General features: G+C 44.1%; 1 protein-coding gene across 1 annotated transcript in view; it reads right to left on the bottom strand.

Annotated features, from left to right (window-relative positions):
• sorbs2b (sorbin and SH3 domain containing 2b) overlaps nucleotides 1-3,098 on the bottom strand; it is a 54,267-nt gene extending 51,169 nt beyond the window's left edge. Inside the window, exon 1 of the mRNA XM_035427108.1 lies at nucleotides 2,529-3,098. Coding sequence (XP_035282999.1) covers nucleotides 2,529-2,554 — 26 coding nt within the window. The 5' untranslated portion in view covers nucleotides 2,555-3,098. The remainder of the gene's footprint in view (nucleotides 1-2,528) is intronic.
• Between the last annotated feature and the right edge of the window lie 16,595 nt (nucleotides 3,099-19,693).

The raw sequence follows: 19,693 nt of genomic DNA, 5'->3' as shown, positions 1-19,693 counted from the left end.
CGCTAACAGGAAGTAAAAGTATGACACGTAAAATCCACAGGGATGTCACACGTCTACTTAATTTCACACGGTCTTTAAAAAAAAAAAAAGGTTAGGTAACACGGTATAAAATACAAAGACACAGCTGATGAGCCCAGGATGATTTAACAGATAGGCCTACATTCCGCCTAGTCTGTGACATTCCAGACATCAATCCTTTGTAGAATTAGCTTTGAAGAAGGTATAAAATAACTGTTACACGTAATTTTAGAGGAACAATACTTCAGGCAATGGTATCATTTCAAAATCAACTCTTGTCTGATAGCCAAGTGTCGTGGCAAAAAGTCATAACCAGAATCATGATTTTTTCCCCCTGCATTTCTATTTATAAAATCATGCTTACTTTGTACATGCTTTCTTATGTTAATATTTTCTTATCCCCCCAAGCTAGACTTCACTGTTGAACTTTTTGGTCTAGACCCTTTTTATGAGGCATTCCTGAATGATTGCATTGCCGTTTAATACCGCAAATCAAATGAGGTTTTAAACTGCAAATTTAAAAAAAAATTTTTTTTGGCATGATGGTTGAATATGACACAATCCTGAGCATACGCCATCAACCCTAAAACAATCACGAAAAAAAGATGATTCAATCCAAGAAAAAACATTCAACAGAGGATATACTATCATCGTTACTGGCCTGTACTACCATCCTAAAAGCACTAAAAGGAGAGATCTGCCATAAACTCATAACCAATATCAGTTCAAATGGCTCTGGCTTTAAGTCTACTGTACCTCAACGGTTTCCATAAAAGCTATCAGGGAATGTTGGGTGAAAAACACAAGGGCACATGTCAGTATGGATCATTGTGTTTTCCCTACATGTACCCTTGAACAGAAATGCACCCAAAGAGCACGACCTTAATTAAATTATCTAACGAGCCGACTTGAGTTAGTTATGATGACCCATCAAGTACTGTGGTAAATGACTGAAACTACGGGCTGACCCTTCTGCAGTGATGAACAGATAGCCAGAGCAGAGAACAAGAAGAAGGTTTTAATCTACGACACCTACAACTACAACCAGCCAAATAAACACTGATGTACTGCACAGTTTGATAAGACCACAGACCACACGTTTTATTCTGTTATGTAATATTCCTCAGTTTATTTATTCCACATATTTCCTTTTTTATGATCAGAAGCAACAAGATAATCTCTACAAGAAGAAAATCTATGTATAATGCAAGGGAAGTTTGGATACATTTAAAATGGCAATAGGCACAATATGAAAATTAATTACTATGCATTGGCGTCGCCACAAAAGCATAGCCATTCCACTGTGTACTAGCTACCTACATAGTATACAACTTGAGTAAAGTCGGGAATAGCAGCATAAATGGGTATAAGATAAAAGGAAAGATTTATTAATTAAATAATGCACAATAATTAACCTTGTGTAAAATTATGTTCCATGTAATTTGACAACAGTGGGAAGAACTCTAATATATTAATTGTTAATTAAAAGGGAAAAAAGACAGACACAGACACAGCGTATAAAAACTAAAGTAACTGCAAGATATACTGTAGGCCTATTTGTAAAATTCACTTGATCTCGTAATATGTGTCCTTCTCCCTTTTTCTAAAACAAAAAATCGATATGTTCTATAATTCTGACGACTAATGAATGCATGAATACAAGCAGTAATTACAACAGCACCTTGACCTGACATCATAGGCTACTTAATTATCAACGACTTGGTTCTGACACACAGGGATCAATAACTTCACTTCGATGTGAACTAAACTGGCGGAATTTTAGTACCTTTCAAGAGCATTCACTTCATATGTTGTTTTGAAAGGTCATCTGGGAACAAATTACTGCATGTAATCTATTTTGCATAACTCGATAGTTAAGAGTAAATCACAAGAACTATAATGAAATTCATTGTGGATATGATTTTACAGTGTTTCGTAAATGACCATTTGGCACGGTATTACATATTTGAAAAGCCTTTAGACCACCGAGCAGCGCATTTCAGTTACTCTCAGTGAACAGCAAAGTCAACATATTTCGTGAGCCGGACGTGCAACTCTATTCCACTACAATGTAACTAATATGGCATACCGTGTTCCAAAAAGAATGTCGTTACAGTTCGTGATAAATGCATCGACAAGATTTAAATGTAACAGCAGGCAAAAGCAGTAGATGTACTGGCAGAACTCTCCGCTGCCTTCAACATTCTACAAGCTCGTCGGATAGACGGCCACTTTCATTTCAAACACTATATGCCGATTCCATGTTTTTAAACAAAAAACGTTATACGTTCAGGCTACCGTAAATAATCAGGGATGCATGCTATTAGAAAAGACGACAACAGGATGAATAGTGATGGACTTATGTGTTGATAATTATCTACATATTTCACGTCGTCTGGGTAATATACCATCATTAACCCCGTTGCATACACTATTAACAGTATCATTCGTCCAGCGACAGGAACACGCGCGGGTGCTTGTTGTTAGGTTTCAGTAACAAGATTGCTTACCTAGCTCCGTGGTCGGAAAAAGTCATCCAAAGAAATCGGATTGCTTCGTAGCTAACGTTATCTGTCCACGGGAGACGGCGAGAGCTTGAGCGCTCAAATTTAAGTCCACCACACAGATCTGAGACAGAGACGCAGCGCACACTACGGCGGCTGCCCGAGTGAAACCACACACCTGCTTGTTTTGTGGAGTCAGTCCAAATAAAGCTGCAGTACACATAACTAATGTCTGGACGCGGCGACACCCTTCTTTTTGGTTCATTTACGCTCGCAATGAGTTCGAAAGCGACTGAAATGGCATTGCAGTAAACCAGTCCCCGTGCGAGATAAAGCGCAATGTAAATGGCCCTTGGCAGAGGTGAAACACAATCACAATTTTCTGCATTTTATATGCGGCGCGTGGTCCGTGCAGTGGTGGCAGACGGGACAATGCATTAGCGAGCGAGGAATATTTATTTATTGTCAAATATCATCGTAACATCATAATGTGTCTCATGTTCCTATTGAATTGCTGTTTATTCCAATATAAATCCGTTATGCGCTTCCATTGGCAAAATGGCTGGTTGTTTCAGCACTGTTGTGGACTGGCTATTGGTTTAGCGCTGTTTCTGTAGTCATGGAAACCACCAACACTTCAATTTGTGCATGAAGCATGGCGATCATATGTGCCTGTGCAGATCGCAGTGAACACAACATATATAGGCTACATATAATATATGTGAAGTATTTGGTTAAAATGTTTTTTTCCCCCTTGAATACAGATCAGGCAAGTGCCAGTCTGTACTCCACAATTTTTTTTTAACGAATAGCAATGTATAATATTCAAAAGGTTTCACAGTTGTTTATTTACAGACATTAGTCTCGAGTATACAATTATAAGGTTATATGAGCTGTGGCTTACAAATAAAAATGCTTTTATCTGAGTCAGCCTGCTTAAATATGTTTGTGTAGCTTGCACCAGGCTTATACCGTAACATTTAAAGTGGTTCGATGTCCTACAAAATGCATGGGACCTTTCCATTATAGCTTTCAATGACAGGTAGCCTATGTCTCCGATATTACACCAGGCTTAAGACATACGCATAATACGCAACAGCACTGATATGCCACTGAAATATAAGACTGCAGATTTGTTTGAACTCACATCTGCTAGTGAAATGTTTATCTTTTAGGGAAAACGGCGGTTTAAAGACGGGTCTGCCAATTGCTGACACTGTACTTTTATTAGGTCTTTATTTCATTACATTACATTACATTATAGGTTCTTAGCAGACGCTCTTATCCAGAGCGACTTACAACAAGTGCAATTTCAGTTCAATATCACATTTTACTAAAGAAAAAAAAAAACAACAACACTGATGACCATTTAACTTCTCTTTTCAATATATGCTTACAAGGGTGACCTTGCATAATAGATTTGTTAAAGCATCTGTATCTTTTTTATTTATTGACTTACTTATTTTTTGCCAAACAGAGCTGTTAAATTGTCCAGGTGAATATGTATTGTGAATTACTCTTGATTGATTGCCCTCGATAAAAAAAGAGTCACCCTGAGATCTTAATAAATAACGGAGGCAGCCATGACGTAATCGTCAATTTCCAGTCCAGCACTGGCTGCTGGGAAAATCACAGTGCTGTATTGTGTCAAGGGGATTGGCCTTTTGGACTGACCTGTTATGTTTTTAAATTTAGACGGCCATTTGAGGAGAGGGAAAACTAATAATTTCAGTCTTTATTTTATGAAAAATAGAGATCTTTTTATGATTACAGCATCCATTATCATGCAGTAATTTTTATATATTTGTGTAATTTTTCAAGAATGTACATATTAATGCATCTTTTTATGCAAATTCTTATTTCTCTCAGTATATTTCAGACCTGCTATCTCAGCATTGTCACAGATCTCTATTGTAATTACTGAGATCTGTAAAGGCAGCAGTAACTGCACTGCCAACTTGTATTCTTGAATTTAGTTTCCAAACTTGATTTTGCCATAGTCTTTGAGGTCTTGCTTTTTATTTATGAGAAAACTGTTTCCTTGACCTTTCAGATTTCAACGAGAGGTACAGCGCTCTATAGTCTGGTTCTGTAGGGATCGGATGCTTCCAGACGCTCTCGTACCTGTCTGGGAGTATTTACTGCGAATGCCATATGTCTGTGTTGTGTCAGCTAAGAAGCTAATGATCCCAGACAATAGATTTGTCAAACTTTGACATTTCCAAGCTCTGCTTGTATAACGTTTTGCATCAATAGACAATTTTCTGACCAGCAGATGGAAAGGTCAGTCCAGCTCTCATTGAGTTGTCTTTAGAAAGCATATTTTTTTTACATTTTAATTGTTTGCTGACCATTCGGTAACAGCACAGAAGAGCACCTTGAGTGTCAGTCACATGATATCTACCAGTTGAAGGCAAAAGTTCTTAAAGTGCCAAGCTCCTTATCACCCCTAAAAGTGAAAGCACTGTCAAAATTCAGAGTTGGACATGGGCTTAATTTACTAGGACCATTTGCACGTGCAGAGCCTTTTGGCACAGACAAAACCAATAACGTGACTGATGATTGGTCATAGTATTTGTTTTGCACCAATCATGGGTTGCGTTATTAGTTTTGCGCATGCTAAAGGTTCCTTGTAAACCAGGACCCAAGTCTGTTATATGTCTTTATACTCGGACTGCCACCACAGTATCAATAGGCCCTTTTTAGCCTCAGTATCCGTCCCGCTGATTACAGAACCGCCCACATTAGACTAAACAGGATGGGACCCCCCAGAACTAGCGAGGATACAGGGCCGCTGACTTCCTGGTTTACAGCAGCCAATGACTGACAGGCACACAGCAGATATACTTAGACTGTGGCACGGCAGCGTGTCGGTGTTGATGGAAAATGTGGAAGGCTTGCCGGACGTCCCCCCCCCCCCCCCCCCCCCCCCCACCACCATCCCCTAAAACAAACCTGTCACCGGCGGTGGTTATTTTGGTAAGTTGGCACGGTGTCTGGGACGTCCGGCGTGGTGAACCGTCCCGTTGAAGGCGTGAGGTGGAACCGTGAGACAGGCGAAAGATGAGGTCACCGCGCCTGCGTGTTTAATTATCTGGTGTCCCGTGGAATCTGCATCCCATTCATCAGCCTCCATGCCTGCCCCCCCCCTTCCCAACCCCCCCCCTCCATTTATCCGCCCATTATCACTACTGGCAGAGGCGGAGATAAATTCTGCGGAAAAATAACTTTCTTATCTTTGACTTTCACATGCACTTAACTTCCAAAGGGCCCAACATTCCAAACATCTGATACAGACGCCTTATCGCTGCCCATTTAGAATAGACTCGCTCGTTTTAAACACAATCAAGCCTGTGCCTTTCACTCTGTCACAATGGTATGTTTTCTCTTTCAGGACTGAACATACCATTCAGCCAACCATTGTTCAACGTGGGGGGAAAAAAAACAAACAAAAAAACATAACTGGCATTCTGTATGCCTACTATTTTGCTAACATTTGCATTGCATTGTACATTGAGAACGACATGATGTGATTTAAGAAATAAATTAAAATCACATCATGCCGGTCAAAAAATGTATAATACAGAATTCAATAACTCCAACAAATCTATAATCAAAGGGCAGTGTCCCATGCAATCTTCTTCATCTCTGTACCATTCATACAAGCACTATTACACTAATGCATCACTTAGTGCCACGTACAAGAAGACAGCCTCAGCATTGCTAATTAAAAATCAATGCTGAAAAAAATGTAATAAACATAAAGCGAATTTAGTGAATTATGAAAACATCATTCACAGAGGCTGGACAGCAATCAATAGACATTGTTGCCATGGAACATTTATTTTCTGAATCAAATAAAATGAGCACACTGAAAAGCTGGCTTTGTTGCACTTGCTCTACTGTTGTTAGCCATCCCTCCCACTAACCAGATCAGGCACTATGCCGAGGGCCCCGCCTTCTCACCCAGGGCCCCGCCTTCTCACCTAGAGCCCCGCCTTCTCACCCAGGGCCCCGCCTTCTCACCTAGAGCCCCGCTTTCTCACCTAGAGCCCCGCCTTCTCACCTAGGGCCCTGCCTTCTCACCCAGGGCCTTGCCTTCTCACCTAGGGCCCCGCCTTCTCACCTAGAGCCCCGCTTTCTCACCTAGAGCCCCGCCTTCTCACCTAGGGCCCTGCCTTCTCACCCAGGGCCTTGCCTTCTCACCTAGGGCCCCGCCTTCTCACCTAGAGCCCCGCCTTCTCACCTAGGGCCCTGCCTTCTCACCCAGGGCCTTGCCTTCTCACCTAGGGCCCCGCCTTCTCACCTAGAGCCCTGCCTTCTCACCCAGGGCCCCGCCTTCTCACCCAGGGCCTTGCCTTCTCACCTAGGTCCTCGCCTTGTTTTGGAGGGGGTCCCCAAATAGTGATAAAATCCAACATTTCCCTGTTCTGGAGATTAAAACAGTAAAAATATCTGCACCTACTACAGCCGAGTTTCGATGCTGCATATTTCCATATCTGAAAGCTGATGAGAGATTGCTGCAGCAACAGAAGAAGCAGTGTGTGAATGCGTCCACAGGACTTAACAGGCGCCGGGGACACCCACGCCAACCTGGCCATAAAACGCAAAGGTGCCTGGAACTCGCATCCATTTTATCTTCTCATTAGCAAGTCAAATCCCGACCGCATGTTGAGAATGCAAACTAAATACACATAACCATAAGAATATATGACCCCTCAGTGAAAATGTAGAGCGTTACAAGCCTCCATCCATTATGATATCCCTCCCTGTGAGCCATTAATATTCCCTTCTGTTAATTATACCCTCTTTAGTTCATTTTATTCCTGCAGCAACCATCACTTGCATTGGGCCTCAGTATCAGGCAGTATTGAGTGGGGCGGTGTGCTGAAGGAAAGTGGGCAGCTTGGCAGATTCTCACCTCCTCCCCTCAGCAGTTACTCTACTGACGGACGCCCGACAGCGATTAGTCCCGCCCACACGCCGGTCAGCGAAACGAACGCCCGCCGCCGCTGGGTCGGTATCGACGGCGATCGTCCCCGGCGACGGTCCGCGCGGCCCAGCTTTCCCGCCAAAACGGCAGCTCAGCGGACAAAGGGCTTGCAGACGCACCGACGGTTTATAATTAAGCCCCAGCATAGTAAAAATTCTATAGCCATCACTCCCCGATGACGGAAAACTGAGTTATGATCCAGCTTGCATTAAATTCCATCTTACCCAGCATGCCCTCATTAAGAAGATAACTTTTTTCTGGAAAACAGTTTGCAGTATATACAGCTACACTGGCAGGCATGCTTTACTGCTTTAACGGCTGTTTTTGGGTGAGTTAGCCCTCAAGCCCTCTTGTAACTTGTAAAGTTACAGCGAAGTAGTTTACAAGAGAAGAGTGTGTGTGTGTGTGTGTGTGTGTGCATGTGTGTTTGAGGCCAGACTGTTGTCTCTTGGTTTATTTTTTTCCTGCTTATTCTCTACACTTGAGCACCTCACGCTGAGTCCTGCGGGAGCTCTCAGACTGAGCACTTGAGGGTGGAAAGTGCAAAATTTCCTCTGTGCAGAAGCCAGTATGCGCTGTGTGCAATGGCAGTGCCATTCAGGGTTCAGCCAGAACGACAACAATGCCTTCGCACAGGCTAAAGACCCGCGAAAAAAGGCTTTTCACTAAAAAATAAGACATTAGCCATGAAGAAGGGAGTGCAATAAACACGCAAAATTAATCTGGCGCCACATGGGATTATCTGCAGTATGTTTTTGTGTTTTTTTTGTTGTCTGTTGTTTTTTAACAGAAATAAAGCCCTAAGCATCCATTTAAAAACAAAAACCGAGCCACAGCCCTGCATAAAAAAGTCCCTATCTCTCTTTCGAAAGGGGGACACCATTTCTCATACCCATTGCCAGTGGCAACTGCACAAAGCCGGCTTCTCTACACTCTGGCGGGGGGCTCTGGTGCCCTGGCGGGTTTGGCGAGCTGACAGTCTGAGCGCTGGCCGCGGTTAATTCTGCTCTCCGTTTCACACGTAGCGCGGAAACGCCGGGGCCTCACCTCACCGCTCAATCACACACGCGCTTCCGCTCCCGACATCTTTCACCAAAACTACGGCAGCACAGTGCTGCTGGCTATTAAAACACTGCCCCCACAGAGCTGCCTGACTGAAATACAATTAAAGAATGCACAATAAATCAAATGCACACATAAAAAATTTAAACATTTTAGACACAATTTTTCACATTCATTACAGACCTGGGACAAATAACTATTTGACATATTTTAACTCTTTAGAAACCAGTATCCTCAGGTGCAGTACCCTATAGGTACATAAAACTGTACCCCTAGCCAGCAACACATAATTCATTTTGAGCTTTTTTTGCATGTAAAAGGTACTTATTAGTACCCAAATAGTACATTATTGTACTTTCAGGGTACGTTTGAGAAATTAGTCAAAAAAGTAAGCGTTTTTAAGGTATTTCAATGAAGTATTCAAAGATGTAATATATTATGCGGTGATTTATACACTCCTAAATCAAGAAAAACTACATTGTACTGTACTAACTCATCAGCACTCAAGCCTATGTAGCCGGCTGTGGTAGAAACCAGACGCTACACCGGATCAGTGGTGTCTGCTCTTCCGGGGCACGGCCTCGGGTGACCCGCTCGGGGTCGGCAGAGTGCGTCCCGCCCGGCTGCGTCCCGCCCGGCTGCGTCCCGCCCGGCTGCGTCCCGCCCGGCTGCGTCCCGCCCGGCTGCGTCCCGGTTTAGCGCTCTCTTATCGCCCGGCCGCCCCCGCGTTATCTCACCGGAACAACGCAGGAGCGATCCCGCCGGAGAACGCCGAGCCTTATCGGCCGGGTCAGCCGGCAGTTTGGGCCGGTCCCATTGGCCGCCGAGGCAACCTGGCTCTCGTTTATCGACTTGTGATTGGTTGCCAAGCCCGAGCCGCGGTGGTCGCTGCGATCTGTCGCTACGCCTCTGCGCGATAAAGGCGTTGATTTGGCGGCAAACACGAGCCGTTCCTCCATTATGATGTCATCATCTTTTGACAAGCTCTGTTGATAAATCGCTGATGCGTGGTTGATAAATTGCTGGAGAATATTGTTTTCCAGGTTATTGCTAAAGCATTTATCTTACACTTGTCATAGTACACACTTTGGTAGTAATACACATTGATACTAAACATTAAGATGTTTAACGTGTTAGGTAAGCCTTCCTTATCTTGTAATTGGACACTCATAATAAATGTGTTCGAAATAATTATGTTACACCAGTAAAATTGGCAGGCTAAAAGAGTAGAAATTGAAGGAATAAATTTCACATATCCCCTAAATCCCCAGCCTCAGACCTCATGTGCCCTATTGCTAAAACCTCTCTGGCACAGCGTGCTTGTGAGCAACAGTAAGTGCTATCGCAAGCACATGCCATACGAGCTTTTAGCAGACTAGCATTTTTTTTATCCTTCAGAATATTTTGTGCTAAGTCCCATGAGCTCTGGGACTGCCAGCGGCAGCTACTGATAAAAAAAAAAAAATGTACCGTTCAAAAAAACGTAATGCGCTAACACAGCTACGGCTACGTCTTCCTGCAAAAACACGGTGGGGCGGCGGTAGCTGTTGAAACGAGAGCGATGGCGTGGAAAATGTCGCGAGCCAAAAATACGGGCTGAAGACAGGAGCGACTTAGCGAAGTGAGTTAGGGAAGAGTGTTTATTTGATCCATACGCAGACGCCATGACAACAGAAGCATGTTAAGTGGGGAATAAAGTGACCGGGGTGGCCTGATGGAAAACAGCCGGCGTGCCCTTGAGCTTCAGCAGTGTGCTTTCCTCTGTGTTGTAGAGCATTGCAGGGCGTCAGCACTGGTGAACAGCAGCAATCGCAAACTGCTAACACCATTCCTCAATTTCCCCCTAAAGTCTGTGCGGTGTCTGAAGTCTGGCCCCAAACCACACCAATCTGCATTTTACAAGCTGTGCAAGTGCAGTATATCAGATTCAGTTTTATGAGTCTAAAAACTCTTATAAAATCATGCTGTGTGTAACAGGGTTTGCTTTTGCTGCAACACACCCCTCCCAAAAGTGCTATGTTGTGAGGTCCTGTGGACCTGTGCGCTGGTCAGCTGTGCTGCCTAGAGATCTTTAACGCTGAGGGTGCTTGTCCGAGCGCTCGATCCGCGTTGCTAAGCAGAGAATCAAGACTGACAGCTGACTCGCTGGAGGCCTGCTACCCAGACGAAACTGTTCTCGGAGTCGCCGCCCTCTGATCTACAAATCTAATTAGAGCAGTGAGTTCTGAGAGAACACACTCTGCTCGCTACGTGACAGGAGAAAACCGGGGACCTTTATTGGTAAAACGATGTAATGCGATGTGACACATGCCTGGAAAACACTGCTCGGGCCTCGTACAGATAAACAAGGTGCTTACATACTGTATGTCTCACATTAAATCAGTTGGCTAGTAATCATCCCTTAGGCCTGCAATATTTATAGCTGTATTGAATTTTTGTAATTAAGTTTGAAGAGAGGCCCAGAGAGTAAAACATACTCTACTGAATAATGGCAAATAATTGCACATAAAACCAAAGAGCATCTAGTGTACAGACTATTTAGCATGGCTATTAAGCCCTGAATTAATATAATAGAATAAAGAATGAAGGCCTGACTATTTGAAAGAGTATTCTCTTTATATTGACTATTTTTCTGGTTCTTGAATTTAAACAAAAAAAATAAAAAATACAATATATATGTGAAACGAGCTACAATAATACATGTTCTCCCTAAGTTTTTTTATTGTAATGTATTTTGATATTGCCCTCTGGTGGTAAAGGGAGGGGGGATTACATTTCTGCTGTTCAAACAACTCAGTAAAACAACAACAACAGCAACAACAACAAATACATATTGTGAATGGTGAAAGTCCAGTTTGTTGAGCTATTTACCAACACTTCCAAACTTTATCCAGCTAAGCCCTTAATACTGCTTTAAAAAAACACACCCCCCATGCCAAAAAGAGACACGCCTACCTCACCATTACCGTTTAATCATCAGAGAAACACGCATTTCTCTAAGAGGAGGGAAAAGGAAGTCTGGAGCAGGAACAGCATTAAAAAAAAAAAAAACAAATAAAAAAAACTCATCAAGTGCTGCAAATGAACAGAAATGTCGAGCGTGCCAAATCCCGCATTTCCCAACATATCCGCATTTAAAAAGAGATTTAGAAGCCCCCACAGCGCCCGGCGGGACCCTCGGCGGGGGGGTTGGGGGGCGATGAACGTGTGAATGGAATCTGTATTGGCAGGCGCACCAGCTGGCATCAGCGGCCCGGCCTGCTCGTTGGCACGCTTCGTTTCGCCTCCGTTGATTGGTGGCAGAGAGAAGCAGGAAGCCAGAGAGAATGCAGGGGATTTGCCAGTTCCAATCCCCACTCATCAGCAGACCTCTGCACACCCACTGATCACTTGTAGCCTCGTGAAATTGAATTATCACCCAACAAATAAACCAGTAAATAACATGAATCATCCGCTCAGGCTGCCAGGAACTGGGGTCTAGGCCTTCAGCAAGATTTCAGCTTCAGGTCTAAATGTCTGACCAAGAATAATAATGGTAAATAAAATATAAAAATAATATATTGAAAAATCTGTGGCTGGTGTGTTGGTTGAAGTCTTACGTGGGTGGTGTTTTCCTTTGCTTCGTGAAGAAAAGCTACAGACGGACAGCAGGGTGATGTGTGTGTGTGCGTGTATGTGTGTGTGTGTGCGTGTGTCTGTGCTCTCCGGTGTGTGTGTGTGTGTGTGTGTGTGCCCATGCGTGCCTGCACACACTACATGCTTTATTCTGTAGAGGCATTATGGGTTAAGCAATAAATCCTTTTCATTGATTTTCTTCTTTCCTTGGGCCCATAATTAAGAGAGGGCACTAGTGCTTTTAACAGAGAGCATCCATAATGTATTACCATGTGGAGGCACTTGACTCTCTTGCACATTTACACGCACACACGCACACACACACACACACACACACAGACAAACGCAAGATGAACTTTCAAGCTCACACAGTGTAAAAAAACTTTAAAAAAGGAACAGTACAAATATTCTGCCCGTCTTTTATAGTGTCATAAAAAGGCATGTTGTGATTGATAGCTTAATATACCAGCAGGTTTAACAGCCAATGTCGAAGACAAACAACGTGGTGAGGTAGAAGTGTTGTTATGCAATTTGCTGGATAGGGGATTTTTTATATCGTACTTAAACCAAAAGTGCTAAAACTGATTCATGCCTTATAATGGACTGCAATATTCTTACAGTGAACCATAATCATAAACCTGCCTTGCCTAATTTGCTATCCCTTTTTTCTTGGCACTGGTTCCTATACGTCTTCTGTACGTGCACACCTCACACGGTTCATTTCTTCCGTTTATCGAATAATTGCAGTCGGTTTCCGGGGCTGTATGTCTGGCTGAAGCAGTAGTCATTGGTGCCTGAGGGATCAGAACCTGACCCTGCCTGTGCCAGTGGCAACTCTGACCAGCCATTTTTCTTTCATCCCTCCTGGGGTGATTCAGTCCCTAAATTCAGGGAAGGAGGGTTGCGGTCACCAGGGCTTCCCCTGTCAAGAGCCCTCAACTGGGTGCTTCCAGCTTTCCTGCGCTACAGAGTAAAATGTCCGGTGTTAAATCAACTCTTACAGAGTACCTACAACACGGTCCCGCTCTGGCCCAGAGTAGGACCATATCTACTCTGCTAGCGTTGAGTGAACACTGAGAAACTTCACCCCTGCAGCTCTGAATGAAGTGTAGTAGCGTGACCTACAAATCAGGCAGAAGAGCCACACGTGCGACTAAATGGGACGCGGTCCAAATTAGAGCACCCGTTACTATAATTAATAATGCGAGTACTCAGCGGCACCCTCCTCTGATGGCCACAGTGAGCTCACGGACACGCTATTACACAGTGAGGCAGTGCACAGATACGTGCGCTATATTACATCACGCTGTAGTTCTGCTGTCGACACGTCGTCTGCTCGTGCGCTCTTACGCGATCGCCACGGGAACGCATCTCTCACTCGTAAATCATCGTCTCGGCACAAAAAAAAAGGTGACAGAAAAATAAAGATCACGTGCGGAGATTGTAAACGAGCAGGTACGCCTTCTAGACTCTCGGAGTAAGGAGAGGGCTCGTTTTCTCCCGCAGCATTGTTCTGCAGCCAAAAGAGAGGGGTGGGGGAGGAGAGTTCCCACCCTCCCTCAATCCCCGGGGACCCTCGCGGGTTTAGCGATCGCGGGGGCACTCCTGCAAGGGTAGGCTTACATCCACACAGGGAACGTTCTGTCCGCAAACCCCCCCCCCCCATCCACCACCTGCACCCCCCCGCCCCCCCCCCCCCCCCCCCCCACCTGCACCCCCCTCCCCCGTTCACACTGCCTCTGCCATTGTTGCTCCTTAACACACCTAGTCTGGCTGTAATGGGAGTCTGGCTGCATGCACACAATAGCCCTGGAAAGGAAGGAGCGCTGGCCTTTCAGCCGGCCGGGCCGGGGAAAAGCCAGCCGGCCGTCCAGCTGCACCTGGCTGTACAAAATACAATGCTTGTAAACTGTTAAACGGAATTGCTAATGCTTAAAATGATCCAAAAATATAACTGGGAATACAGCATTAAGTACCGAACCTAATTTACTGAGATTGCTGTTTATTGCCAAGCTCTTATGTAAGAAGGAGAGGAACGAGTAGATCAGCAGACTGATATAAATCACCGATACTGTTCAAATGGTTCCTGCACATTTACACAGAAATAGAAAGGATGTAAATAAAAATAATTGCTAATGGATGCTAGTGGATGGTGGGAGAGCAGAAACGAAAATCAACAGTACGGCAACAGCACAAAGGCACATTCAACTGAGGGTGCAACTGTTTGAAGTTGTTCACAACAAAAGCCATTTGAACTGCCGGCTGGCAGGAATAATTTTTGCTCTTAAATAAAAAATAAAGAGCAAACATCTCTGCAATGAAAAATCTGGAAGCATACATTCCCTACCAGGACTAACAGAGATTTGTGCTGGTGTTTTAGCACAGGTTTGCTAAATGTTATTGAGGCTGGATCGGTAAACCTATTTTTTTCCTATTTAATTCAGCACAGCTTTGGGAAAGAATAGGTTTGTCACAGGATTGTGGGTTTCAAAACTGCCCCTGCTTGCTTACCAGTCACCGCTGAAATCCAGCAGGTTACTGGCTTGCACCTGAGACTGATTGGTGCTGTCACAATGAGACAAAAATGCCTCTGTTCCAGAAAAATTCCCTCAACAATACAGACATTTACAAGCTGGCTAGCGGATGTGTGAGTCACTGGCTCATTACCCACTGTGGTGTAAGGCAAAGCATGCTGGGACAGTACCTGTTAGCCATGGTGGGTGGAGGAATATTCAAAAGCATTAATCTCTCTCACATTCGCCCACACGTGTCACATATTCAGCATTTCTTCATCGATTTTCTTCTTATTTTTTTTTTTTGTAGCTGCTGAAAAACCTAAGCCAGCTCTAATATGAAATTTTATGCGCGCCAACAACTGTGAACGAGCACAAATATAAAATCTCTTTCTATTGCGCTGGAAAGTTAGAAAAGAAAGGGCATTTAAAACTAGACAGGGTGGTTTGAAATCACAATAACTTCATACTCGCTCGTTGGGCAGTAATTATGACCGTGGTGGGGCGGGGGCGGGGGCGGGGGCGGGGGCGGGGGGGGGGGGGTTCAGGGCTGTGGGTGTCGCTTTGAGGGACGGCTGAATCGGTGTGCTGCTCTGAAGGTCAGAGAGGTTCAGTGACATGGATGCCATGTACCTGCCTGTGAACAGTGTGGCCATTGAAAGTCCCCCCACTCAGCCCAGACACTTTTATATTCCGTCTCGGGTTTCTCTCCCGAATGGCGGCCTTTTGGAAACTATTCAGACGTATTAAAAACTGGAGGGGGGGGGTTTGACGTGTAGGTTATGGTGTGAGGTCCCCCTTTGCTGCTGTCAAAGATCTTCTTGCTAATAATCGTCACACTGAACACCAACCTAACTACATTTTCCCATCACATATTTTCAAAATGTGCAACAAACTGCCATGTAAAAAGCAGGGAAATTAATTAAATCGGTGATGGTTGGATAGGGCTGTGTGTGTGTGCTCTAACATAGTACTGCACGAGAAAGAAGTGAGGAAGAGAGAGAGAGAGAGAAAGTGAGAGAGAGAGATAAATCCAACTGGAGTATGAAATTAGCAGAGTCAGCTTACTGGCATTAGATGGTCTGGTTTTATACTCTGAAAGCCAGTTCAGATGAGCGTGTGTTTGTAATGCCACTCTCTCAGCAACAGCAGTATCTCCATGCCAATTAGCAAGATTGCCAGTGAAAACCCATTTATTGAAGGTAAAAAACTCTATAATTCTGTATAAAAGCTGTTATTTAACTGTTATTTTAATGGGATGGCCATTAAGTAATGAGTAATTGCCATTTCTCGACAAGACTTTAACAGCGTTTTGGAAAAACAGTGAAATCCAGTAAAACATTTTAATGTAAAAATGGTTGGCTTTTTTGTAGGCACATTTATGTGAGAGCTGGGAGCGTCTCTCTTTCTCAGTTCATTTTTCCGTATCTGCACACCTCCCTGGTCACACATCTTGTGTCAGGCAGTTAATTGCCTCTTTGAGTGTCAGAAACGAGTCCTCAGTGGGGGGGATGATGCACTCAACCACCCCCCCCCCCCCCCCCCCCCGGGTGTTAGAGTGCATCACCCGAATCAGAACCGCCAACCTTTCTGCGACAAACGAGTATAACACTGTCATGGAGTGAAAATCTGTTCCTCTTCGTCTTCATTTTTACTTTGTATTTCTTTTAAACTAAGAGTTTTCTGATGTGTTGATGATCACTCATTTCTCATACAGGTCAAAAGAAATAATGGGACAATTATATCAGCAGTTCTGGTTGATAGCTTAATCTGGACATGGTAATGGCTTACAGACATCCTACTTCACCTTAAAATCTGGCAAATGTCTTCTCTTTTTTGTACTGGAGTTCTAATTTCATTGGGAAACAGTTGTGAATAAATGTAGGTGAATAGCTGTGAATTACAGAGCATCACTGCACTGACACACTTTTTCTCTGTGGGTGCAAATATTACATGTTTAGGAGGTAATTAACCATGATAGAGGACTGTTACTAACTGAAAACAATAGGGTCAACTTTGAAATACAACACTCTGCCTTAGGCATTTACAAAACTGAAAATAATATTTACTACTATAATTATTGGTTTGTGGTGATGTCTTGTTTTTAATCTAATTTAGAAAATAAACAAGGTAAATCAATGCCATTGTGCGGGGTTTCTCCGGTTGGCTCCGCAATATCGCCTTCAGCCGATTCGCTTTTGTCCACAGTCGATAACCGTGATCACGTGTATGTACAGTAGCCAACATGTTCTAGCCAAACGCGACGCCCCCCCCCCCCCCCCCCCCCCGGTGCGGTGAAGCTGACCTCTAATCGCCACGCATCAGCAAGTGGGCACAAGCACCTGCAGCCGCGCAAATTCTAGCAGCGCTCCGTTGACGAAATGAGCCGGTTCGCATAAAAACATATGTACGTAAATAAGATAAATGACTTACACGCTTAAAGCTAGAATATACATACATAAGATAAATGACGTGTATGCTTAAACATATTGAAACATTAAGCATGCACAACAGAATATTGACAAACAAGATGTACAACAACAAGGACAATACTCTTCAAAACAGTAAGTCTAGCACCACCATAATTAAAAAAAAACGTATATGAATGATAATAACAATCTAATGTATAAAGCATTCTTACCTTTACAAGAAGGCATACTGGTACCACAAGGCAGCATAAGACTTAACGGATTTTGTGCTGGTATGATGAAGAACATGACACAAACAAGCTCATTGATGAAGCTATCGCTCCTCAGTCATGTCATTGGCATCACGTCACATGTCAGCCTCCCCGTGGTTTCCCAGATACGCGTGTGAGTGAGTCCTGTGCCGGGCAGTCTCTCTTTCTCTCTCTGCCTTCCGCTCCTTCTTCTTTCCTATAGGAATCCAACCTGCAGGCGCATGTGATTGGCTCTCGCTCTCCCCGGCTACTGGCGAGTGAATACCCTTCGTATTTAACCTTCAGCGGCGCGTATATCTCCCACAGGATGCGCGAAGCTAATTGCCAGTTAACTAGGTGACGGCAGTGGGTTTAGCCAGGGCCCCGCAGATTTTGTGGCAGATCAGGAGGCAATGTCGCGAGGCCCCACCTGGCTGGAGGCACGCGCAGCAACACGCGCGACGTAGCAGAGCAACAAAAGCACCCTTTTGTGTCGCGCGTTTTACAAATACTATAAGCCGCCTTTAGCTTAGCGCGGAGGGCCAATCAGGCGACTGTGTTTTCCGAGAAGGCCGGGTAATCAGTATTAAATTAAAGCAGATGGGAATGACAGAATACATTAGGGAGGTTATTAAGAGCGGCGAGCGGCTCAGCAGAACGCGCGGAGGAGTAATCCTTTACGCAAGGATCTCCAGACACTTCTGCATAAATCAAGCCCCTCACAGCTATGTCAAGTGCTCTGTGACTGAGACTGAGTCAGTCACATCCAAGAAAACAGAAGTCACTCTCTGAATCTTAAACAACAAGCACATGTTCTGTTTATTTTTTAAGCTGAAATGAAGTTCACTTGGAAAGTTAACCAATATTTAAAGGCCAAAGCAATATTTTATTTGTGATAGAATATATGGTTTTAAAGCTCCATCTCCAATAGTCTGTACTATTGTGGACAGACTATTTCCCCCCCCAGGAAAGAACAAAGAACACATGTGTAGCTTTGTAACCATGGCAATATCACATGTCACTTGTTTGAAAGTTGCCTGTCTCCTTTCATCAGTGGCAAGCGATGAATGGATACTGCTTCACATTGTCCGCCCAATCTGTTACAGTATCATTCAAAGATGAGGGACGGCTTTTGCATCTTGTATTTGGAGATGCGTAGTGGTTTGCTCTCTTAATTACTCTTTTCTCAATATGATCCATGATTATTGTAGTAGGTAGTATGTCTGAGGAGAAATGGAGAGAATCTTGAATCTTATGAGTCATACTGGCTCAAATAAAATAGTTGACAGCAGAAGTGGTCTTTTGAATGTGCGCAGAGAAATGACTGGAAAGGTCAAAGTTAAGAAAACTGAGGCATAATGACAATTCTTGACAGCCAGTCAAAAACAAGCATGAGGTCAGTGCCGGGTCAGTAGCAATGGTATTCAGCCACTCTAAGCAAAGTGGCACATGGAAATGATGCAGCTCTGGAGGAAAACAGAATGATGACAGACAAGGGATGGCAGAATATTTTTGGAAAACTGAGCGCTTTCTTATGTTTTACAGTCTGTGGATCAGGCGCAATTAAGTGCGTCCTTTTCATTTCCACCGCTACCCCACGCAACGCATCCCGGATGCGTTCAGCAGACGTAATTCTGGCCGCTGGCCCTGAGTCTGAATCACGGCGATAAACGAATGACTTGTTTGCTCGCTTGCGGCAATTAGGAGGATGATGGACAGATGCAAGCCCCCCAGGGGGGCCCAAACTGTTTATTTTTGGCTTGTGTTAATGGAGGCACACCTCATAAACCCACCACGGCATCCTTTACTGCTGTGGCAGGTGCATCATGCAGTCGCAGGCATGCGTCACCAACATGTCTGTAAAGCAGTCTTTAATGGAAGAACGGACTGTAGGATTGTGTCCATTGTTAAGGTGCACCACTCCTCTACTGAAATATTTAAAATATATTTTCTCTAAATAGATGTGCTAGTTAATATGTTTCTCCAGCTGCTCCACTGGATTCTTCTCCGCAGCTCATAAGCACTCAGTTTGGATCTGACCTGCTTCTGTGGTCAGTGGGCCAACCGTTCTTGACTTTTACCACAATGTAAAAGAGGTCACACATGCACTAAATCACCTAGACCACATATGTTGCGTCTCAGGCAATGCTCGTTCTGGTCTTTAAAACGTTAACGGCCCAATAGCCGCGCGGCAACCTCACGCGGTTCCCAAAACAACGAACAGTGACACGCTGCACCCTCATTTGGGAACGACGCTGGCACCACGTATCTCAGCTTGAGTTAAAAATTCGGGAAGCATGAAGTTATTATGGCGCGTTATCGTATAGTA

The sequence above is a fragment of the Anguilla anguilla genome, chromosome 7, assembly GCF_013347855.1.
Source record: "Anguilla anguilla isolate fAngAng1 chromosome 7, fAngAng1.pri, whole genome shotgun sequence".
In the NCBI taxonomy this organism is placed as follows: domain Eukaryota; kingdom Metazoa; phylum Chordata; class Actinopteri; order Anguilliformes; family Anguillidae; genus Anguilla; species Anguilla anguilla.
Note: the sequence above shows the minus strand (reverse complement) of the source record. Positions and strands in the feature narration are given on the sequence as shown.